Below are 25,926 nucleotides of genomic sequence, written 5' to 3'. Positions count from 1 at the left end.
TTTTGGTTCAAAACATTTAAAACAAACATTATTAAACCAATTTCAAGTGTCTCTGCAAATTTGTAATCTGAGATCTGTATGTTGTTAGAATTCAATGAAATTTTCTGTTTTTTCTTTCTCAGACCAACGGTCCATCATTGAACTTTTTTACTATGTAGTATTTTTTCATCAGCTCCACTAAAAAACTTTCGTTGATGTTTGACAAGGTAGTATATCTTTAGAGAATGAAACAGCTAGATGGAAAATTCTGCCATACATTTATCGCTCCTCATTGAAAATACTTATAGTTGTTTTAGAAAATATATATATTTCATCAAGTCTATATTGAGTATGTTAACAATACCAATCTTTTATCTAAAGCTTGACTGTAATTTAACTCCTATGTCCCTAGGCTTGCTTTTCATGTATGGCTTGAAAACAATGGAATTATACAAGTTTCTAGTTTAATCAATTGCGGTTATCAATGTGTAAAACTAAGCAGCAGTGTCAACATTTAATGAATATATTTAATTCTTTTTGGCTTTTGGATTTTTGAAAAAGTGCTTGTCATCACCTCACCTGTTCTTTTTACTTTTGTTTATAATAGTTAACTCATGCTGACGCAATGTAAATATGTTGATAACTGGCATTGCTAGCAGTATAAAATGAGATACGGCAACAAAATTAATTCAGTAACGTAATTAAATTTGTTGTCTGTTTATGTAAATCGCTAATGGCCTAACGCTGAGTTATCCTTTGTACATCATACATGTGTATCATCATTAATAGTTCCTAAAAGTAAATTAAAAAAGTGTCATAATATGTATATTTATTACTCAACAAAGATTTCATAGGCAACTATAGAACTTTTGAACTGAGTTTGAAGTAGAAATGAAGTCATGCATAACTTTTAATAGCATAATTGTGAAAGTGTGCACATGAGATTGCACATGAAATTGTCCACCAAGCACATGAAATTGGCAAAAAATTAGGTATACAAAAAGGCAAAGTGTTTTTGCATACTCGCAAACAATAAAAATATTTTTTGGGGTGTTAAATGGGTGTGAAATACTGACCGCAAATAATCGTCAACATGAATGATTTTTTTAATGTTTATTTTTACTTCGTTCATGGGAATGCAACAGATTAAAATTTTTTTAATTTTATTGTAGTATTCATCATATATAATTTTAGCTGGATTTCAGTAGTGTATATATGTAAGAGCCTAATACGGTTCAGTGAATGCATGAAACTTTGTTTGTTATACGATACAAAGCCAAATGCGCTTAGCTAACATCTCAGCAAATAAGCAATGCATACTGAAAATCTATATATAAATATCAGTGTCTTTTTGTCTTTTATTGTATGTTCATTTATAATAAGTATGCATTGTTTTAACATAACAATGCATAACTTACATGACTCTCTCATAAGCTTGATTGATATGATAAGCAAGAATATTACAATCAGTAGAGAGCTGTAGTAGAACTGAAACAGGCACAGTATAAATTACACAAATATATAAAAAGTACACAGAAATAAATGCAGTACGCAGAAATAAAAAAAACACCTTCATTTGAAACCGTCATTTTTATTACCCGTGCAAAATCGGGCAATCTGCTTGTTTTATATAAAGCGAGAGAGGCTGCTACCTATGTGTTAAAATTCACAACCATAAAAAATCTAAAGAAGTTAGACCAATATAAAGAAAAACATTTTTTATAATTAAAACACAAAATGAAATCAAAACTTTTGTTGATCACCAAAAAATACCAAATAGTAGATCCCTGGTCAAAGATTTTCAAAATCATACTGGCAAAACTGCTAGCAATTTCTTGTTAACTGTTTTTTTAATTATTCTTGACAAAGTTATTACTTGCGCTGTTTTAATTAAAAATGTTTACAGGTAAACGTTTGTTATTTTGCTATTTTTAATTTTGTTCCAAAAACTTTGCAATTATTTTTTATAGATTGCATTGTAACAAACTAATTTTAGATATCAACAGCGATAGGGCAATAAATTAATTATGGTGCTGTTGTTATTGTGATTCCTAATTTGAAGTAAACAGTTGTATGAGAATTATTCTATAGCGGGCCATTGACTACTTCTGCTGGAAAGCTTACCTACAGTTTTAATGTTTGAAAAACCGACTCATTTAACTTTTTGTTGGTCATAGTTGCTTGTTTTTCTAATAGTTACTTTAAAAAACTCTCACAGCATTGGTAAAATTTTCGTGCTATTTGAGATTTGTTTGCCAACATATTATCGCTTCTCAACCTTTGCCTGTCATACCTTGAGCCTGTAGTGTCTTGCTTATGATTATGTAACATCGCAGAACCACAAGTTAAATATAGAGAACAAAGAAACTTATTCAGTACTGCTGGTCATCTGTAATAACAAGATTATAACATTGGATGCTTTACACACCAAATCAAAGACAAATAAGATGTTTACTTCCATAAAATTTGTGCTATACAATTTACAAATATTCAATGAGTTTATTATTTTCCATTTACTCCGTTCTATAATATTCTATTGGCACAAGGCTTTATTGTTAATTAAAAACCAAGCAGATGCAGTGAGTGAGACATGTTTTTAATAAAATAGTAGCTTGTAAATTTCACAGACACTGCAAATAATTTGTCAATAATTTACCAAGGCGCGAGATTTTGAACTTCATTTGCAATATCACCCAGTTAGCCTCAAACAGAACAAATTGTATTTGTTTTGTATTAATGATACTCATGTTCACATTCACTTTAAATCGTATTGTTTTTACTATGCCAATCTTTTTAAGAAAATGCGTACTTATTTGCCAATATAAGTAGCTTTCAAAATGCATCAAATTACTGCTCAGGCGCCAAAGAGTAATGTTATATGTTTTAAATAGAGAAAATAAAGTGAACCACCTGTAATAATCAAGCCGGATCATATTTTCAAAATATTACATCTGAATTGATGTTGCACACAAAGATCACTGTTAACATAAACTATACAGACATAGATCAATGTTGTCAAATATTTCCCATGGAAACATCTTATTTGACATTCGCAAGAATTTTTTATAGATTGCAGTGTAGCAAACTAATTTTAGATATCAATAGTGCAATAATTTACTTATTGTTCTATTGTTATTGTGATTGCTAATTTGAACTAATCAGTTTTATGAGAATTATTTTATAACTGGTCATTGACAACTTTGGTTGTAAATTTTATCTACAGTTTCAATGTTTGGAAAACCCATCTAATTTTACTTTGTGTTACTGATAGTTGCTCTTTTTTCCATAATTACTTTGAAAAAGTCTCACGGCATTAGTGAATATTTGATGCTGTTTGCGATTTGTCTGACCCAACATGTTATCGCTTCTCAATCTTTGCCTGTCATACCTTGAGCCTGTAGTGCCTTGCTTATGATTATGTAATATCGAAGAATCAGGAGTTAAATCTGGAGAACAAAGAAACTTATTCAGTACTGATGGTCATATACAATAACAAGATTATAACGTTTGATGCTTTATACACCAATCAAAGACAAATCAAATGTTTACTCTCATAAAGTTTGCTCTTGCTAGCATATACAATTTTACAAATATTTGATGAATTTAGTATTTTCTATCTACTTTGCTCTACAGTATTCTATTCTGCGCAAAGCTTTATGGTTAGCTAAAATGCAAGCAGACTCAGCAAGTGAGACATGTTGTAAATGCTATGGTGGCTTCAAAATCCCCAGACACTGCAAATAGTTTTTAAGAATCTACCCAGGTGCCAGGTTTTAAACTTTATTTGCAACATCACCTAGCTAGCCTCAAACAGGAAATATTACATTTGTTTTGGATTAATGATAGTCGTGCTCACGTTCATTTCAGATCACATGATTTTCACTAAGCCCACTTTTTAAGGAAATGCGTACATATTTGCCTATCTAAACAGCTTTTGCAGTGCATCAAATCACTGCATAGTTTCTGAAGAGTTATCACATGCATCTTAAATAGAAAAATTAAAATGAACAAAAGCTAACAATCAAGACAAATCATATTTTTAAAATATTTCATCTAAATTGATGTTGTTCCCATAGACTACTATTATCATACGCTATACTGACATAGGGCAATATTGTCAAATGATTTATTTGATAACATTATGAAAAACAAAACGTAATATGGAACACAAATTAATTCTTTAATTGGACTCTCGAATTTACAAAGAGTTGAACAGTTACATTTTAAAACAAATATGAAGGGTATTTCTTATAAAACCTTTTTCAATTTCTCAAGAGAAATTTAGTATTTTGACAATTTTAATGCAATTTAACCATGAGCAACTTATACCAGAAGAAAATTATGATAGTCAATAGAATTATATCACCCTAACTATAGAAGGTTTGAAGTCATGTATTTACTGATTTGCTTTAGTTTTTAATTTAAATTGCAATTGGAAAAAATCTTTTAAACCCAAAATGCATGATTCTCAAAGTTGATTGCTGGAACGTCACACTTTCAAAGTTTTTTTCTTTTGCATCACATTAGATAGTTCGGTTGATGTACCGGCTTGCACAGCAAGAACTTTAATAGTAAGTGATTATTGCAAAGTTGTTTTCTAGTGTCATTGTTTTTGTAATAATTTTTGTTTAATATCCGTCGTTTTGGTATACTTTCAGTGTTGGTAGAAAATCTCCTGAACCAAGTAAATATTATTACTTTCCACTTATTTTCTGCTAAACATTAAGCAGCAAGGGTCCAGGTAATCATGATGCAACATCAAACAGCAACAAGCTCTATTAATAGAACAAAGGAAATTATGCAATACGGTTACTTGCAGGCAATAATAAGATCATATGGTTTGCGACTTTCACACGGCCTCTCATCCAGAGAAGAAATTTTTTCTTTAAAGATATGCTCTCCATAACATACTACACTTAAAAATATTTAACGGTTTTAATTACAATGCTAATTTTATATGAAGCAAGAGAGGCTGATAATTGCTTATAAAATTCACAATAATAAAAAGTCTGCAGGAATGATACCAATTTGCAAAAATATTTCTGATAATTTAGACACGAAGTTAAACAAAAACTTGTGTTGAGCACCAATAATTACCAACTGGTAGATCCCTTGTTAAAAATTCGCACAAGCACACTTGCAAAATTGCCTGAAGATCCTTGTCAACTGTTTGTTATTACTGCTGACAAAGTTATTACTTTTGGTCTTTTACTCAAGGAAGGTCACAAGCCAAAACTCTTGTTTTTTCATTTTGTAATTTTGTTTGAAAAACTACACAAGTCTTTTTAGAAATTGCATTGTAACAAAATAATTTTAGATATCAATAGCAATAGTGCAATAACCTACTTATTGTTCTATTGTGATTGCTAATTTGAATTAAACATTTTTTTAGAATTATTCTATAGCTGGCCATTTACTACCTTTGTTGGAAAGCTTACCTATAGTTTTAAAGATTGGAAAACTCATCTCACTTTACTTTGCGTAGCTCATACATGTATATAGCCACCCCTTTTTATTAATAATTGCTTTGAAAAACTCTCACAGCATTAATAAACTTTCTGCTCTGTTTGAGAGTTTTCTGAGCCAACATGTTTATGACTGTTGAAACTTTGCCTGTCATACATTGAACATGTCTTGTTCTGCTTATGATTATGTAATATTGAAGAAGGATCAATTAAACTTAGGGAACAAAGAGACTTATTCAATACTGCAATCAGTAAAGTTCAGCGCTGCTCACGCACAATGACAAGATTATAACATTTTCTGCTTGTACACTAAATCAAAGACAAATAAGATCCTAAACTCTTATAAAGTTTGTGCTCAATAGCATAGACGCTTTACAAATATTAAATGAACTTAGCATTTTCTGTCTACGCAGTTCTATAATATTCTATTCTGTGCGCAGCTTTATGGTTAGCTAAAAACCAAGCAGATTCAGTGAGTGAGACATGTTATTAATGAAATGGTAGCTTGTAAATCTCACAGACACTGCAAATAATTTGTCGAAAATCTACCTAAGCACAAGATTTTAAACTTTATTTGCAACATCTGATGGTCATGCTCACTTTTATTTTATATCACATGGTTTCCACTATGCCCTTTTTTTAAAGACATGCGTACATATTTGCCAATCTAAACAGCTTTCACAATTCATCAACTTACTGCACAGTTGCCAAAGAATTATGCCATGCGTTTTGAATCGGAAAAGTAAAGTGAACAACAGTTAGCGGTAAAGACGAATCACCTTTTCAAAATATTTCATATTATTGGATGTTGCTCACATAGATGATTATTATCATAAACAATACTGACTTAGTAAAATATTGCCGAAGGTTTCACGTTGAAATGTTATACTTAAAAATTTATTAAATACTTAAAGAATTTGATAGTTACTGTCTATTTTTATTTTTAAAAACTTCAATATGAATTAAAAGCCAAACAGGCATAGCAAGTGAAATGTGTTTGACAGGTTGTATTTCGTTTCACAGATTCTGAAGATAAATAATTCTGGCAAATACCTACTTAGCGGACAGCAAATCACCTTTAGTTGCAAAATTGTCTTTTAGCTGTACACAAATTATATTATATTTGTATTGCATTAGTGTTGTTGTCTTGTGTATCTGTGCCAATTATAGGGTCAATAGTTTCTATCATGCAAATATTTGAAAGAAAATAAATATTTTTTAATACACCTAATAATTTCCGTACAAGAATTGGTAAAAATCCCAAACTAATAGGTTCAATGTCATACACACCCATGATAATAATTCCAAAACCGAAATGAGGATATATTATCGCAATGCTATTTCTATTATTTGGTTAAACTAATGTTTGCAAAATTAATCGTTGAAACAACAAACACACCTCTAATTTCTCAATGTTTCATGAATTTTTTATGGATTAAAGTATACTTAATTTATTCATTAATATTCTAAAAGTAATGGTTGTATTTTAATTAACGGTTTTGATAATATTCGTAGTTATTGAAACAGCATTGAGAAATTTTATGACTGTATGTACAGTTATGATATTTGCTTTATGTTTTTAAATCAATGGCCATACAAGCAAATTTTCATGCACTGATATTTTTACCATCAATTTGGGAACATCTTATTACAAATGTTTTGAGATTGGTGGCGACTAATTGTGCTCTTATAATCATTGTGTAATGTTCCAAACTAATGGTTGTAATATAATAAGTATTTGTTGTGGTATTCATCTTTCCAAATTAGAGATATTTTATTCTTTGTCATCAAATGTAACAACAAACTGAAGGAAACTTTTTGTAACATCCTTGATATGAATTAATACTATTTATGCACCAGTAAATTTTGACAATTATTTCAAACCAATGGTTAAAAGATCATGCAAACTCGTGGTTATATTTGAAGCCTCAAATTAGCAACAACATAGCACAATGGCGTTGAGATGCTATATCACTCAAACTGCTTTTGTAATAATTGCTCAATATCCCCAAGCAAATGGTTAAAAAATCATACAAGCTTTGTGGAGATAATGAAGCGAGCAATAGGGACATTTTATTACAGATACTTTGAGCTGTTGTACGACTGTGAGCGGAGTTGCATATTGGCCAACTTCCCAGAATAGTTACATAATTATAAACACTGGTGGTGGTATTTTAGCATCTATTTGGGGACATCTTGTCACAATAGCTATGAGATGCTTGATCACTGTGTGTAGATTGGTAATAATTGATCAATTTTTCAAACTAATAAAAGCAAAATCATTCACAGTTGCAATATTAGTTTTAGCACAAAATTGGTGAAGTCGTCTCACACATTCGCTTTAAGATGGTTGGCGAATAAGTGTGCACTTACAATTATAGATAAATTTTTTCAAGCTAATGGTTCAAATATAACTAAAACTTCCTGTGATATTTGTGCTATTAAATTAGAGAGATTTTCCCACAGCCCAGATGCTTTGAAATGATTAGTGACTGTAAGTGAACTTACAAAAAATTGTAAAGTCATATGCATATGTGATAATAGTTCTGTGATCAAATTGAGACATCTTGGCATGATGAATTTACATGGTTTAAAACTGCACATTATTTGATCATAATTGGTTAATGCGACCATACAAATGTTTAAAATAGCGTAAACATGTCTGAGATATTTGGCTGTCAAATAACTGCCATCTTACAGCAACGGTTTTTTGATTGTTCATGACTGTGATTTCACACATAATAATTGTTCTATGTCCCCAAATATATGGTTAAAATATCATACACACCTGTGAGAATAATTTTACCATCAAATTGGGGACATATTGCTGCAATGGTGTTGACATTGTCTATGACTGACTGTGTTCTTTTGTTCTAATTGGTCAATGTGCTCAGAAAACTGCTTAAAAAGCATATTCATTGGAGTTGATATTTTGGCATTAAATTTGGAACATCGAGCAACAATGGTATTAGGAATGATGATGACTGTGATTTCAAATAAAATAATCAGTCAATGTCCCCAAATTAATGGTTAAAATATCATACACACCTGTGAGAATAATTTTACCATCAAATTGGGGACATATGGTTGCAATGGTGTTGACATATTCTATGACTGACTTTGTTCTTTTGTTATAATTGATCAATGTGCTCAGGAAACTGCTTAAAAAGCATAATTATTGGGATTGATATTTTGGCATTAAATTTGGATCATCGAGCAGCAATGGTATTAGGAATGAAGATGACTGTGATTTCAAATAAAATAATCAGTCAATGTCCCCAAATCAATGGTTAAAATATCATACACACCTGTGAGAATAATTTTACCATCAAATTGGGGACATATGGTTGCAATGGTGTTGACATATTCTATGACTGACTGTGTTCTTTTGTTATAATTGATCAATGTGCTCAGGAAACTGCTTAAGAAGCATAATTATTGGAATTGATATTTTGGCATTAAATTTGGAACATCGAGCAGCAATGGTATTAGGAATGATGATGACTGTGATTTCAAATAAAATAATCAGTCAATGTCCCCAAATCAATGGTTAAAATATCATACACACCTGTGAGAATAATTTTACCATCAAATTGGGGACATATTGTTGCAATCGTGTTGACATTGTCTATGACTGACTGTGTTCTTCTGTTTTAATTGGTCAATGTGCTCAAAAACTTCTTAAAAAGCACATTCATTGGAGTTGATATTTTGGCATTAAATTTGGAACATCGAGCAGCAATGGTATTAGGAATGATGATGACTGTGATTTCAAATAAAATAATTAGTCAATGTCCCCAAATCAATGGTTAAAATATCATACACACCTGTGAGAATAATTTTACCTTCAAATTGAGGACATATTCTTGCAATGGTGTTGACATTGTCTATGACTGACTGTGTTCTTCTGTTTTAATTGGTCAATGTGCTCAGGAAACTGCTTAAGAAGCATAAATATTGGAATTGATATTTTGGCATTAAATTTGGAACATCGAGCAGCAATGGTATTAGAAATGATGATGACTGTGATTTCAAATAAAATAATCAGTCAATGTCCCCAAATCAATGGTTAAAATATCATACACACCTGTGAGAATAATTTTACCATCAAATTGGGGACATATTGTTGCAATGGTGTTGACATTGTCTATGACTGACTGTGTTCTTCTGTTTTAATTGGTCAATGTGCTCAGAAACTTCTTAAAAAGCACATTCATTGGAGTTGATATTTTGGCATTAAATTTGGAACATCGAGCAGCAATGGTATTAGGAATGATGATGACTGTGATTTCAAATAAAATAATTAGTTAATGTCCCCAAATCAATGGTTAAAATATCATACACACCTGTGAGAATAATTTTACCATCAAATTGGGGACATATTGTTGCAATGGTGTTGACATTGTCTATGACTGACTGTGTTCTTCTGTTTTAATTGGTCAATGTGCTCAGAAACTTCTTAAAAAGCACATTCATTGGAGTTGATATTTTGGCATTAAATTTGGAACATCGAGCAGCAATGGTATTAGGAATGATGATGACTGTGATTTCAAATAAAATAATCAGTCAATGTCCCCAAATCAATGGTTAAAATATCATACACACCTGTGAGAATAATTTTACCATCAAATTGAGGACATATTGTTGCAATGGTGTTGACATATTCTATGACTGACTGAGTTATTGTGTTGTAATTGGTCAATGTGCTCAGGAAACTGCTTAAGAAGCATATTTATTGGGATTGATATTTTGGCATTAAATTTGGAACATTGAGCAGCAATGGTATTAGGAATGATGATGACTGTGATTTCAAATAAAATAATTAGTTAATGTCCCCAAATCAATGGTTAAAATATCATACACACCTGTGAGAATAATTTTACCATCAAATTGGGGACATATTGTTGCAATCGTGTTGACATTGTCTATGACTGACTGTGTTCTTCTGTTTTAATTGGTCAATGTGCTCAAAAAACTTCTTAAAAAGCACATTCATTGGAGTTGATATTTTGGCATTAAATTTGGAACGTCGAGCAGCAATGGTATTAGGAATGATGATGACTGTGATTTCAAATAAAATAATCAGTCAATGTCCCCAAATCAATGGTTAAAATATCATACACACCTGTGAGAATAATTTTACCATCAAATTGGGGACATATTGTTGCAATGGTGTTGACATTGTCTATGACTGACTGTGTTCTTCTGTTTTAATTGGTCAATGTGCTCAGAAAACTTCTTAAAAAGCACATTCATTGGAGTTGATATTTTGGCATTAAATTTGGAACATCGAGCAGCAATGGTATTAGGAATGATGATGACTGTGATATCAAATAAAATAATCAGTAAGTGTCCCAAAATCAATGGTAAAAATATCATACACACCTGCGATAATTTTTCTACAACCAATATTGGGATATATTTTCATGATAATATTTCTACTAATTTGTTAAACTAATGGTTACAAACTTGCTGATTAAAATACCAAACATTCCCTTGTGTTCATATTGACCCCTAAATAGTTGATGGTGAAAAGTACAGACTCCCTATTTGACTAGCATTGAGCGAATTTATGATATCGTGTGCACTTCTAATAGTTTGTCAATTGTACCTAAATAACTAATATACCTGTATACTAATACAAACACACTTTTCTTTTATGTTTACATCATACATCAGAAAAATTGTATGACAACATATTTGAGACTATCTTTGACGGTTTGCAGTTACAATAACTGGCCAAGTACTTCAAAAAACATTGACTGTAGTATCATACATAATTTGAATGACGTACACGCCTTCAAATGGAACAAAGTTTATTTCAATAGTACCGAGATAGCTCAAATCAGTGTGTGCAGTGATAGTATTTATTTAACACTCCCAAGCTAATGGTTAAAATATTTTGCATACTTTTGGTCATATCTGCACTAAAAGTTCAGTCAATCTTGTTATTAAATATTTGAATAGATTACAATTAAATGTATGGTTTTTGCAAAGATAGGCAACTCAATATATTTTTAAGAAAATGTAATAGAAGGCAAATTTTTGGTACGGATAACACGTTTTATTAAACATAATGATATTTTTATAAGGTAAAAGTTATTGGGCTTACATTAGGCATATTGGAGATACCAATGCTTCATTTCCAAAGCTTGATTCTAATATGTCTCCGCCTATGCTTGGCTTTTCATGCATGGCTTACAAACAGAAGAATTGCACAAAAGTTTAAATTAAAAGTGGTAATCATCGTGTGCAACCAAACAGAAAAGTATGACTAAAATTAACTGTATCCAAATTTATTTGGCTTCCTGATTTAAAAAAACTTACTCACGTTTGCTTGCCTGGTTATTTTTACTTTTTAAAAAAAAAGTTAACTCATGATCGCGCAATGTAAATTTTCTGATAGCTGCTTTTGGTAGTGATAAAATGAGATGTAGCAAAATACTTTATCGATTATAGTAATTAAATTTCTTGCCTATTCAGGGCTTAAGAGTTCTATGAAAACTATGTTAAAATGTTTACCTTGAACATACTCGCGTTAAATGTTGAAAAGTCTTAAATCTAGATAGACATCAGCCTGCAACCCAGGCCTGCCTGTTTGCAATTCAAAACCTTAACTTGAACAGATCACCGTAAATTCTGTGAAGCACTTGATTACACTGAATTTATCACTAAACATAAAAAGTCTAAGGTCGATTCAACCTTTGCGCATCATACATATGTAGAATTAGTACTTTAAATAGGTTTAATAAAGAACTATTAAACTTCTAAGTTGACATTTGGGGAAAAATTTAGTGATGGATAACTTTTACAAGTACATTTACGAAAGTGTGGGAAAAGTATCACATACCGACAACTCCAAAATGGTTGAAAAAAACAAAAATAAGCCAGAGTTATCTTCTCTACGCAAAAGTCCCCGTTTATTAGATAAAAAATTCATACATGTGTGTGATGTGATGTCCCCAAAGTTAGTGTTAAATTCTCATGAGCTATAACTGAAAAACGGATAAGTTGACAGCTCCAAAAATCAGTGCATTTGTAAACCCAACAAAAACTGTTTTAATATGTTATTTTTAAAGCTCTTAATGATAGATGAAAAATGTCCTCAAAGTGATGGTAAAAATATCGCGTCCCCAATTGCATGCGTTTACAAGACTGTGTGTGTGTGTGTGTGTGTGTGTGTGTGTGTGTGTGTGTGTGTGTGTGTGTGTGTGTGTGTGTGTGTGTGTGTGTGTTTTATTTCACCTTTAAAGATTACACAATTGAATTAATACTCGAGACAAAATATAATTAACCAATGCGTGAAAAAATAACAATAAGTAAGAAATGATGATGGGGCCCATTGCGAAATGGCAAAGCCAGTGGTACGCGAGCCCGAGTCAGCAGCACAAAAACCAGACCGTAACACTCACTCTCCAGACTGGAGATGGTGCCTCAGTTCCACCTTATATTTACCGAGACATTTTATTGATCTTATTGAATTAGGTAGTCGATTCCACAGCGCAGGTGTTGCAAAGTTTGAGGATCGTTGACCGGCTAAAGTTAGATGATTAGGTACGGGAAGAGAAAGTAATTGATGACGAGTATTATAAAATGGTAGTGCTGGATCACATTTTGAGTAAAATAATTTATGGGCTTGAATAAGCAACTTATATTTATGCAATTTATCAATAGTTAAAATATCAGAGGTTTTAAATAAATCGTTTGTTGGAAATCCAAATGGCTTACGGTTAATGATTCTGACAATTTTCTTTTGAAACTGTATTATTTTGCTAAGATGAATTTTGGATGCATTGCCATAAGTTTCTATTGAATAGCATAATTTGGAGTGAATAAGTGTGTAATAAAGCATAATCAGCAATTTTTTTGGAATGAAAGCACTTATGCGGTAAAAGATGCCTGATATAGGCCGTAAATCTAATAAAAGCTTACGAGCGTGGGAAGACCAGTTCAAATTTTTATCAATTGACACTCCAAGAAATTTGACTTCATCAATGAAGTCAAATTTCTTGTCACCATGTCACCATGACACAGCACTTTACAATTACAAGCCAATGAATGTGGGGGAAATCGTGATGAAATATTTACTGTGTGTTGCCATGTGATGGAATATTCTAGACTAAATAGACATTTTGTAGTCAGTTGACCAAATGATCCGTACAAGAAGAACAAAATTCAGACAATTAGTTACTTAGAAAAATGAATAATTGATGGAGTTCAAAACATTGTTACTACTGCTACTAATCTATAGGCATAAATCTCATTGCTTATCTTTTTGTAACACTCTGTGTTCAGTTATAGTAATTAAAATCTACCTTAGCAATGAAAAATCTGCACAACAATGGATTTGATCTCAGGACCTCCAGACCTAGAGGCAAAATACAATAGAATCCTTGTGCAAATAGTATAATTACATTGGTTAAGATAATCATGCTTAAAGCGCTTACTTTGGTTAATAACTAGCACTGTTGACTGCTATGCGTAGCGATTGTTAAGCTGACCCAAAAAGTGGTAAAGATTTTAGTAAAGCGATAGATTTTCAGGTAAGTTACTCAAATTCGTTAGGTAATTATTCTATTTGTAATAAACTTTTTTGAGTTTCAACTTGACAATTACAAATTCAACTTTGGCCTAATTAATATTACTATATTTGCAACCATTTTAATATTTTTATTAAGCTTCGTAGCTGTTTATTTCATCAAGTAGTTACACAGATCTTGTTATACACCTTTATCATTTGTTTCTGCTGCCACAGGCCTATTTATCTGACCAATAGGAACGAGCCTGCTGAGTAGGAATGTAATAACACAATGCTGATCTCTTACTTCTAAATTTATGACACAGCGTAAGCTTGATGCAATACTACCTAGATGTACAGTTAAGTTGTCAAAGAGTTACATGCATGTTTGGATTAAATAGACGCACAAGTCAGTATTCTATTTTGCTTTTCTGAACATTTTGTCATCCTTTTTTAATTATGCTATTCCAAGAATTGTTTAATTTATTAATTAGTTAATATTTTGTGAATTACTGAATTAATTGTCAGTTGATTAGCAATTTTATTGTGATAGGTTTCAAGGTGTTTAGAACTAATAAAAGATAAATAGAAAGCTCTAACTTCATCCATTTGTAATCGTCCTCGCTCTAATCGTTGAAAGAGTTTTACAGTTTGTTTAAAACTGTGCAATGTTACCCGTGCAACACTGGGCATTTGGCTGGTTTATATACATGTATATATATAAAGGTGCTTGTCTGTCTGTCCAGTTATAATAGCCATAATGTTTCAGTAATGAAAAATTGACTTCGCTGAAGATTTCATCTCTGAACTCAAAGTTCTGGAGACGTTGAGCTCATCAAGTTATATGTAAACAATGTACCTTTATATATTATACATTGTTATATGTTGATATTAGTATCAGTAACAGCAAACAAAGTGTCTGTATAATAATTGTCTTCTCGCTGTGTAGACGATTCCTCAGAAATGCTATTTACAATTTTTTTCTCTTGCTCACAAAATTTAGAGCCGGCGTAATGTCCTTTCTTTTTGCATGTCTTGCAAATTCGGTCTCTCGCTGGACAGTCTTTCGATGATGCCAGATGCTTTGGAGACTTGCATCTGTAGCATATTCTGTTACCATCACTACTAACCGAACCAGAAAATTGTTGTCGAGATTGAACGCGCTTTTTATGGTTTTTACCAGATTTACTAAAAATTCTATTCACAGTATTGTTACCACCACTACTGGAAATAGAACTACTTCTTTGTGCCTGGATTTAATCTGCATGTTTAACTACAGACTATTCCGTGCTTGCTAAAGCTAATACAGTGTCCAAGTCTAGTGTTGAACCTCTCTCCAACAACTTTCTCCGAAGCGTTAGCGAAGGGCATTTCTCAATTACTTGGTCCCTAATTATTGTGTCTCTTTCTTGAAACTCACAGGTAACAGCTAATTGTTTCAGCCTAGTGAAATATGAGGCAACAGTTTCACCGGAGTTAAATCCAGCCCGTCTGAATACAGACCGTTCATACAGTAGGTTCGTCTTCGGTGTGAAATATAAGTCAAGAGCTGCCATAGCCTTAGTATATGCATCACCGTCTGTTCCTACCTGAAGAGTATCGTATATATCCTGTACTTCCTCTCCAGAACAGTCCAACAGAATGGCACGCTTTCGCTCGGCATTTGTTACACCACGCGCCTCAATGTGATACTGCAGAGATCTCCTCAATTTCTTCCACCTCGAACCAACAGTCAAGGGCTCAGTAGACTCAAAAAACGGCTTAACAGTACTGTCAGAAACCATTACAAAGTTCCTTTAATCCTCGTCGCCAAATTGTTATATGTTGAGAATTTGAAACACTGGTCTACTACAATAGGCTTACAAATCTTGACTTGCTTTATTGGCAGCTGAAGCTGAACTGAAGATATGGACATTATGCGATATGACAAGTATACGATTGTCTTACACTCAAACAAGTGCACTCAAAAAGGTGCACATAAAACAGATACACATAAAACAAGTACACATAAAACAAACGCACATAATACAGGTGCACATCATAACATGCATGATATGTTATATCATGTATATATATAAAGGTGCTTGTCTGTCTGTCCAGTTATAGCCATAATGTTTCAGTAATGAAAGATTGACTTCGAAGAAGATTTCTTCTCTGAACTCACAGTTTTGGAGATGTTGAGCTCATCTATTTGACTGCAGCATTCAACTGAGCTCAGCCAACAATAATGTTGTAGATATTCATTACATCGGTTAAAATACCCATTGGGTCTCACTAGGTGAATGTCCGCCGTTGCAGTTGCACAGGTAAAAAACCAGCTTATAAACAGTTGCAGGTAACGCAGTGTAAAAGTAATGTAGTAGGTAAGATAAGGGAGGTAATGTAATGTTTATAAGCTGTTTTATAAGCTGTTTTATAAGCTGTTTTATAAGCTGCCATGCAACGCAGGGCACTCCACTAGTACTATCATAAAAAGGCATTATTAGCAACAATAGTAGTAATAGTAGTAGTTGTGGTATCAGCAGTCACTAGTGGTACTTATTAGTAACACTAGTAGTAATAGCAGTGGTAGTAGTAGTAGTAAAATGTGTAGTAGTAAAATGTGTAGTAGTAGTAGTAGTAGTAGTAGTAGTAGTAGTAATAGTAGTAGTAGTAGTAGTAATAGTAACAGTAGTTGTAATAGTAGTAGTAGTAGTAGTAGTAGTAGTAGTAATAGTAGTAGTAATAGTAGTAATAGTAACAGTAGTTGTAATAGTAGTAGCCAAGAGTAAATAGTAGTAGTAGATTTACGTCATCACATAATCATTATCTTCAATTATCAAGTCATTCACTTTATCAAGTCATACTACCTCATGTGGCAAGTAGACCTTATCATTCATACTGTCACCATCATAATTATACATGTATTGTAATAGAAACACTAGTATGACTTACCTTCCTTTGTAGTTGGAGGTTGCATAACTTTAAAAGGTCTAAGTGGACACAAACGTCAAATGATCTACTTGTGTCAACCATAGACTTATTAACTATAATTTAGTTGATATGTATAGTATATAGTATATGTATAGTTAATAGGTCTATGGTGTCAAATGTCTACAAGAATGTATAAGGCGCGTTTCTATGAAAAGTTTCTGTAACACACTGTCAATTTTTTGTATCACGCGGCTGTTTTGTTTCATGTCTGTATTAAGTAAAAAGGTCTTGCTGACATTCTGGTAGGAGAGCAGGCTTAGATTTCACTCAAACTCGTCTTCTATAGGCCTCATCAACACATATAACTTGTATTTCATCCTTCAGAAATGTTGGGTCTGTTGCCAATACACAATCTGAGGTACCTGCATAAATAGCAATGGTATCAACAAATATGACCTGTATTTCATTCCTGATAACTCCTCGTGCTCTCAACTATGCCATGAATACAAGCTTTACAAGATAGCCATGATTGATGCTTACCAAAAGTGCAAGACGACTCCTATCTAATGGGTGTGACACACGCAGCTCAGCAATGAGCACAGGTTGGAGTTGTGCCTTTCTGGGAAGGCATTGCTAATTTTAGTCATTTAGAAAACTTTGTAGCCTGAGATTTTAGGTATCTGTTGGACAACACCCTAGTAGTCATTCCCCTAAATAGCGATGAACTGGTTCACTGGTGTCATATAATACATATCTTATAAGTGTGATCAGTAGTTGTTCTGCCGCCGTTGGTTCTATGTATAAGCATATACATGTACAATTATATTGACCATTTGTTCTTAACAGTTATAAAAATCTTCGCTTTACCGACTTTATTGTATTTTAGTTGTAGTTTATTTATAGCATATGCAACAAACAAGGACTTGTGGTTTTCTATAATATTTATTATATCATGTGCTAGTAAGTTTTAGATGAATAGGAACTACTAGTGTTATACATTCTTATTATTCTTTACTATTAATTTTATTGTAATAGTCAAGTCTCTCAGGAGGATTAATAATATATTGGGTAACAGCTTGACAGGTCTGTGGTTATTTATCACTTAATGGAAGGTTCTAGATCAATGCATTATAGTAACTATACCACATTGAGATTAACTTTTACATGTAGCTTGACATGTCTGTGATAATTATCAGTCACATGATAGAATGTTCTAGATAAAATACGCTATCAAGCATGACATGTGGAGATGGAGGAGGCTAGAGGAAATGGTGACAAACAATACCTCTGTAGTAAGAGCAGAAAAATTGATAGAAATAGTGTTGAATAGTCCAATAGAAATGTTCAACAAATATTTAAATTTAATCTAAGTATGTAATTATGCAGTGATGATTCATAGTACTTGTTAATTATTACAGTTTTTGGTTTAGGGCATTTTTACAACATAGTAATGATGGACAACTTTACTAAGCAATGTCTTTGTGAGTATGAGCCATCACTCTGTGAGCCAATTCCTCGAAGATCAAGTTTGATGTCTGCTTAGCTTATTGCAAGCAGAGGCTGCGCAAGATTTTTAAAGAGCATTTTTACCTAAACGTCGTTATGATCTCACCCGGACATGACGGAGTTTTTGAAGTTTCTGAACCAGCTATGGTCTATTTACTAGTAAATTTCCTGGAGACAATAAACATTGATTTATTTATAACTGTATTTATTGTAAATCAATCATCTATAGATTCACCATAACTAGCAAAAGAAGTGATAAGACAACTTATTAACTAGTTTCTGTCTCAAATTTCGCTGTTTCTTTGCTCTGTCGTTTGGTCAGCTACAGCATGTCTGTTTGTTCTAGAATATTCTATCACATGGCAACACAGTTGAGATTTCATCATAATTTGCAAGAGCTGTAGTCTGCAATAGTAAAGCGATATGTCATGGTTCATACCACTGAATGTAATGCGTGACTGAACAGCATAGACTGAAGAGCATAGATGGATAACCACGCAGATCTATTCAACTTATATAAGCTGTAAACAGCAGGAAAACACACCATTAGAAGTCTATCCGTCATCTCTGAAGCACTATCTACAACACAAATAAGACTGGTGAGAATATTTATTACATTTCTGCAATATTTTTAATCAATTGTATGATGCTTGCTAAATGCTTAGCTGTTTCAGTGCAACTGAATTTTTAGAAAGCCCACTTATTTCTTTTGAGTTTAGGCTTGACTAAGTCTAGTTAAAAGCTTAACTTACTCTGTTTAACTTACTGTGTTTCAAAGGCTGTAAGTACATAACTACACTATTTAAGGTCTTACGATCTGTTAACCTTTTGCAGTCAATGTAGGTATAACTTTGTATGTATGGATAAGTTTTTACTAGCATTGGTAAACAACAACAAAATGATGTTTTTGGTTACATGTCAAAAAAGAAAAAAATCTTAGGATAGAAATCAAGAACTATCAAGTGAGGTGAACAAACGTGTTTTAACTCTTCAAAGTCAAAACTAGTTTTTAAAAAAAATTTCCCAAGTTGACATGGCTATATACATGTAATCTTTTAGAACTTGAGAAGTAATCGGTATATCTTTAAACTGAAAATTGCATTTTATTCGGCACAAAGTTTCTTTTGTAATAGTATCTAAAATAGCCAGCTTTAGTAAACTCTTTCTTTCTAGAAAAATGGTTTAGAGAAATAATTTTTAAATCTCTAAATTGCCTCTAAAATGCGGGAGATAATAGGCTATAAGAATACAAAAATAGTGTTACACATGTTTTGTGACTTCTCAATGTGAGCTTTATAACCTTGTCATCATAATAGCGTTATTATTTGCACTACCGAGGACATGTTTCTATATCAACCCCGGTGAGGAGTTAAGAGTGGGATTGTAGAAGTTGTTTAATTAATGCTTTCTGGTATTCGTTGAAGTTTATAGTGGGGAGGCTCTTTGGAAACTTGTTCAAAATTAAATCATTGAGCTGGGCTATTTCTGAGCAATTAAAAAAAATTCATTCGCAGACCAAATATGTGCTTACTGAAAAACTTTCAAAACCAAAAGCGCCTGTAAAAAGCGATAGTTGGGTAAGGTCAACTAGCCAGTTAGATCGATTGATCACAAACTTTGTTACAACGCTTTGGATTGGTTAAAGCAGTATCAGAAACTCTTGGGGATTTAACATAATACAATTCATGTTTATTGCGTCACTCATTTTGTAGCAATAAGAAATATTAAAGTGGATACTTGGCTTCGGCAATTTTGCCTTCACCTTTTTTCCACTTTTGGACAAATATAAAACCTTTCAAGTTGGTGATATAGGATTTTACATAGATTGTATCTTGTAGAGAAATTGCTCAGACGGAACACAGCTAAAACAATTATTTAGTTACTGTTAGTGGTTGCTGTGCAACAAACAAATAAGCTACGAAATGTCAGAATTATTTTTAAGATCTAAAAGTTGGTTATGAAATAGTATTGCAAAGAAGTCGTGATAGTGAAGTAAAAGTTGTAGTAACAGAAAGTTCATCAACTGAAACATACGATGGTGGATGTAGTATGTTAGTGTCATGAAATAGAAGGAGCTGCTATACATAACAATATTTGTAGTGAGAATGTCTCCTTACCGAAACTTGGCTTAAATGTAAGTAGTAGAAACATTCCTTTAAAACTAACTTATTAATATAATGAACAGATCGTGTCAGATAATTATCTGGTATTTAATTAAAAAAGAGAATTTTTATTTTTTTTGTTACAGGCTTACTTATTTGCAAAGCGTTTTGTTTACAACTGGATAAACTCCAAAAAATACCCATGCTACTTCCTAGTGTATCTGTTTGCTACTAGATGTTTAAGTTATTATTTAAAAATGTATTTTGTGTTCTCTACATAACACTTTATAATGGACTGATTTTATCACTTTTTCCATATTTTCACTCTTATTAGAAGCAGTATGTCTGGTCAGATGAAGCTTATATACTTTGATGTCAAAGGAAGAGCTGAAGTTACTAGACTTTTGTTTAAACTAGCAGGAAAAGACTTTATTGACTGCAGGTTGACAAAGGAAGAATGGGAAGCATTCAAGCCATGTGGGTATATTCTACCTACTCCAGTAAATTTATTATAAGCAGTACACATACCCAGTATATATGCTGCCCTGTTATGTATTTGTTGAATTCCTTGTTTTATCAAAGCACAAATACAACTTGAATGACAAAGACATCTAATAAGCAGAATATGTTACTTGATATATTTGATATGTTCACAATAAACATCAATGATGATTTAAACTTATGTTTCAGCTACACCAAAAGGACAACTCCCACTTCTAGAAGTCGATGGAAAGACGATGTGTGAAAGTTTTGCAATAGCCAGATATGTTGCCAGAGAACTGAGTAAGTGTCACATAATATCAAGTTTATCACAGAAATACAATTCTGTTAAATTGACCTCTCTTATCACAGTCTCATCTACTCTCCTGTTAATATACATCACATAGTTTACTAGTTATTCCTTTGATGCCCTCCTTTGCCTTATTAGATTTGTATGGATTCAGTAACTGGGAAGCTGCTGCAGTTGATATGATTGTGGAGAGCTGCTCAGGGCTTTTTGAACAAGTTGTTCACGCGTACTATGCAAAAACTGAAGAAGAGAAGGTAATTTCAAACTAACTCAAATTGTGTCCTTAAATATTTTTGATCAAATATTACATAGTCGGCGATTACTAACAAGTGAATGCTGTTTATTTAGGCAGAGGTTACCAAAAAAACAGCTGAAGTTCTGCAGTCTACAGAGAAACTTGCTGTCCAGCTGAAAAAAGGAAAATTCATCCTTGGAGATGAAGTAAGTTAATCATTCAACAAATATAAGCGTAAGATAACCATGTTTGTTGAAGAGCAGCCAAAGTACAAGCAACTTACTAACCCTGTTTCTCATTGTGAAAATACCTTTGTAATATTATGTGCTTACAGCTGACAGTAGCAATTATTTAATTTTCTTTTGTATACGTGATATGTACTTAAATTGTTAATCTTTGATATAATAATTTGTAACACCTGTACTGATGTAACAAAGGTCATTTGTAATGCTGTAGTTTTAGACTATCTTTTATATGAATAAGTTGTACAGGTACAAAAGTATAGCAGCAAAAACTAGCTCTTATAGGAATAACAACAATTGAAATAATAAGTGGTTTAAGGTATTCTTTTATGCGAGACACAAAAACTTAAAACAAAAAATATAACAAACTTAATATCTCAGTTTTTGTAATTGATGTATTACCAGCAAACATTATTGATTAAAATCATTTATATTCAAACAATAAAAGGGTTGATAGAACAAATATGTTTTATTGTAATTTATTGAATGTCAACATTAATTTGTATTAATTTATAAAATTAGCTGTCTACCAAGCTCATATATAACTGGTCTTTAACACAGCTTCATGAAATCAAGAGTGTTTCAAATTTTTCTGAGTTAATGTTCTATTTAGTTGAACAAATTTTCTATGTTATAAACTTTGTTTATACTATTGTCTATGAATTTCATCTAAACACAAAGAAGGTTCACATAACGTTATGTATGGGAAATCCCTAGCAATAATTAATGTATGATTAGTGTACTATTTTAAAGTTATTCTATTATACATTGTTATTACAGGCATCATTGGCCGATTCTGCTTTATACTCCACCATTGAAGTTCTCCAAGGGTTGCTAAAAGATCTGAAAATGGACGTGTATCCAACAATCTCTGAACTGATCAAGAATTTTACAGAGTTACCTGCAGTTGCTGATTGGCTCAAGACGAGACCTGATAATAAGTAGAACTCAGCACAAATATTGAAGATGTTGAAGTGAAGATGGGTAGACTTTAGTTTAGTCACTAGTAGACTTTTGTTATACTGAATTATTGTGAACTAGTAACTAGTAACAGCTGGCTGACTGACTAGAGTTATAGACTGATTTGTTATCTCATCATATTTCTCATCTCTATGCCTGTGACTTCATGCTGTTGTTAGGAGATCCCCAATGAAAGACTGTTATCAACACTTTATATAATTTAACATGAATTTATATAAAAAGCAAAACAAAAATGTTATTTGAAATTTGGAATTAGTTATTTCCATAAGTGAGTCATTACTACGAGTGTATAATTTTATTCATTTGTATACACACTATTACATGTGTTTACTTTTTAAGCTAGTGTGATTTCTATGAGTGCAGCGAGCTGTACAATGTGATTATATCAATATACATAATTCAGCCTACTGCAGTAGAAGCTCTGCTAAGGAGACAAGCAACTGAAGCAGCTTCTTCTCTCCGAATAGCACTAATTAGTTCTTTCTACAGAGAGAGTACAACTTTCTACAGAGAGAGGGCACAACTTGGTGCATCTACTTTCACAAAAATTACTATCATTAGCATTTTGACCATTAGTGTCTTCAGATCCCATAGTAACTGCTATGGTTTCTTGAGACATCTTGAGCTGTGTGAACTCTGACTCATGCTGACAATATACCAGCTTAATCAAGAATTTCTCCAATCCTGAGGTTTCCTGATGCGTTTCCTGATTCCTGATGGTTGAGTTGACCCCAACCGTCTGTTCACCAGTCAGGTGCACTAAGCCACTATGTGAACTAGTAGGATGACATCTGATATTACACAAAAACGACTTGCAACTTAGCAATATTTAATCATAACAAGGAGGTCAGATAGCACAAGTAAATTGCTGTTTTATCTATCACGATGCCGGCACCCTTGCTGATCATAGATGGTGCCAAAAAGGGTTGCCCGTGTGACTTCTTGAGAGGCCAGTCTGCTGAACAATGTTTATAGATGACAATTTCATATGAACAATTATTTAACATTGCGAGAGCCAAAGTTACACTGCCTCAACAACTCAAGCTATACAAAACTATGTCTGACTTTTGTCTTGGGTCCCTAAAGAGGTTTTCTCACAACTTTTCACCTATTACCACAGCTTTAGCTAAATGGTATTGGTACCGAGCCTCTAAGTATTTGAATTGTATCTGTGGATCTGAGCTGTTGTATACTAGAGTTAGTCTGCGAGATATCGGTACAGGAGTTTGTCTTTAAATAGTTATGGTTGATTTGAGTGAATATAAATTTGCTGTCTTTTTCTTATAACCATAAGATCACTGCATGAGTTATATCCATATTCGGTGGTCCTCATATCACAGCTTGTGTTATATTGTCTATAATGCACAATAAACAACAGTTACTTTATCCAATCTATGTTGACCCAAAAATAAACCAACAAACAAACACAGGCCTAACTAACGAATCTTACTACACTAGTGGGTCTGGTATGAAAAACAAGCAGCGGTGTGTCCTGCACCTCAAAAATGTTCTTGACCTTACAAAAAGGTCAAGAACACTTTTAGAACATGGCTTTTCGGTTTCCCTGACTTTTGCGGTTTAAATAACGTAACGTTTCTTGTAGTCATTAGAGCACTGTACACTTTATAAAATGGGTTGTACCAGTGTTGGTAGTTGAAATGTTAGCATCTTTACTAGAAGTTTGATCTATTTGTTTCAACACCTCATGTTACATAACAACTATTAGGATTTAGATGAATAGGAACTACTAGTGTTATACATTCTTATTATTCTTAACTATTTAATTTATTGTAAGAGTCAAGTCTCTCAGGAGGATTAATAATATATTGGATAACAGCTTGACAGGTCTGTGGTTATATATCCTCAATAGAAGGTTCTAGATCAATGCATCATAGTAGCTATTTTTAAAGTACTACCACGTTGAGATTGACTTGTAGTTTGACATGCCTGTGATAATGACACTAATTGTCAGTCACGTGATAGAATGTTCTAGATGAAATACGCTTCCAAGAATGACACGTGGAGATTGAGTAGACTAAAGGAAATGGGAACAAATAATACATCTGTAGAAATAGCAGCAAAATTGGTAGAAATAATGTTAAATAGTCTGATAGAAATGTCCAAAAAATATCTAAATCTAATCTAAATATTCAATTATACAGAGATGATTCATAGTACTTGTTAATTATTTCGGTATTTGGTTTAGGGCATTTATATAGCATAGTAATGATGGGCAATTTTATTAAGCATCGTTTCTATTTGGTGAGCCAATTACTCGAAGATCAAGTTTGATGTCTGCTTAGCTTATTGCAAGCAGAAGCTGTGCATGTTTTTTAAAGAGCACAAACAACGTCTTTATGATCTTGCCTGGAGATGTCCGAGTTCGTTGCCAATGGAAACTTGACAACGGAAAACATGCCCAGTGACAGAGAGTAATTTGAGGATGGATATCACTCCCGTCACCACCATTGGCCTTTTTGATAATGGAACTCAGGCCGCTATTCACAGTTCAAGCAATCTAAACCACTGGGCCACGACTTTTCAAGCAATGTCTACATTATCTTAAAGGTTGACTTGCAACAAAATTCACATTACAGTTATTTGGTATAAAAAAATTTACCATGTCTTACTGTGTTGTGTTGTAAGTGCCAAACACGTGGAAATGTGATTACAAGCTCATAAACGCTCAAAAACGAAAAGCCGCCATAAATTGGAATCTCTTTATTTATTTGACGTATTCATTACAGTTTGGTTATCGTCTTGTCACGTGATGTTCTCACGGGAATTGAAAGGCCAATAAAAAACTCAATATAAAACTTATTGTAGCACTAGTTTATGACAAACACTTCGGGTTTTACCGAAGACCCCGTATCAAATATAGATGCTCGCTACTTTACAGTTTTCTTTCGGCTTGGACTAATCGCCAAGTCTTAATCTGATCATGTGACCCAATACTTCGAAAATAATTTTTGCAGCACTTTTCGATTATCACAGGTAACCAACAGGCTCGTCATGATTATCAGACAACGATATGTACTCATTCGAGCTAAGATTGAAAAGTTTAACGATTTTTTACTGTAAGTTATGAGATATCAGTGCTAAAAGTGACAGCATTACAATGACGATAAAACAGACGCGTAAGAACAATAGACATGGTTTTATTGAATGCGTGAAGTATATTTGTGACAATATTTT

At 32.7% G+C, this 25,926-nt stretch overlaps 2 protein-coding genes across 2 annotated transcripts in view; both read left to right on the top strand.

The window, feature by feature from the left end:
* Window positions 1-25,926, top strand: part of LOC137391210 (probable glutathione S-transferase 7) — an 82,713-nt gene that overhangs the window by 25,781 nt on the left and 31,006 nt on the right. The gene's annotated exons all lie outside the window — the stretch shown is intronic.
* On the top strand, window positions 18,834-23,138 carry LOC137391206 (glutathione S-transferase 1-like). The gene is made up of 6 exons (XM_068077607.1): window positions 18,834-18,980; window positions 20,818-20,960; window positions 21,174-21,266; window positions 21,412-21,527; window positions 21,622-21,714; window positions 22,531-23,138. The coding sequence occupies exons 2-6, from the start codon at window positions 20,825-20,827 to the stop codon at window positions 22,693-22,695; spliced, it is 603 nt and encodes a 200-aa protein (XP_067933708.1). The 5' UTR covers window positions 18,834-18,980; window positions 20,818-20,824; the 3' UTR covers window positions 22,696-23,138.

Source organism: Watersipora subatra, chromosome 3 (genome assembly GCF_963576615.1).
Source record: "Watersipora subatra chromosome 3, tzWatSuba1.1, whole genome shotgun sequence".
NCBI classification, from domain to species: domain Eukaryota; kingdom Metazoa; phylum Bryozoa; class Gymnolaemata; order Cheilostomatida; family Watersiporidae; genus Watersipora; species Watersipora subatra.
The sequence above is the reverse complement of the archived record's forward strand: the minus strand, read 5'-3'. Positions and strand labels throughout refer to the sequence as shown.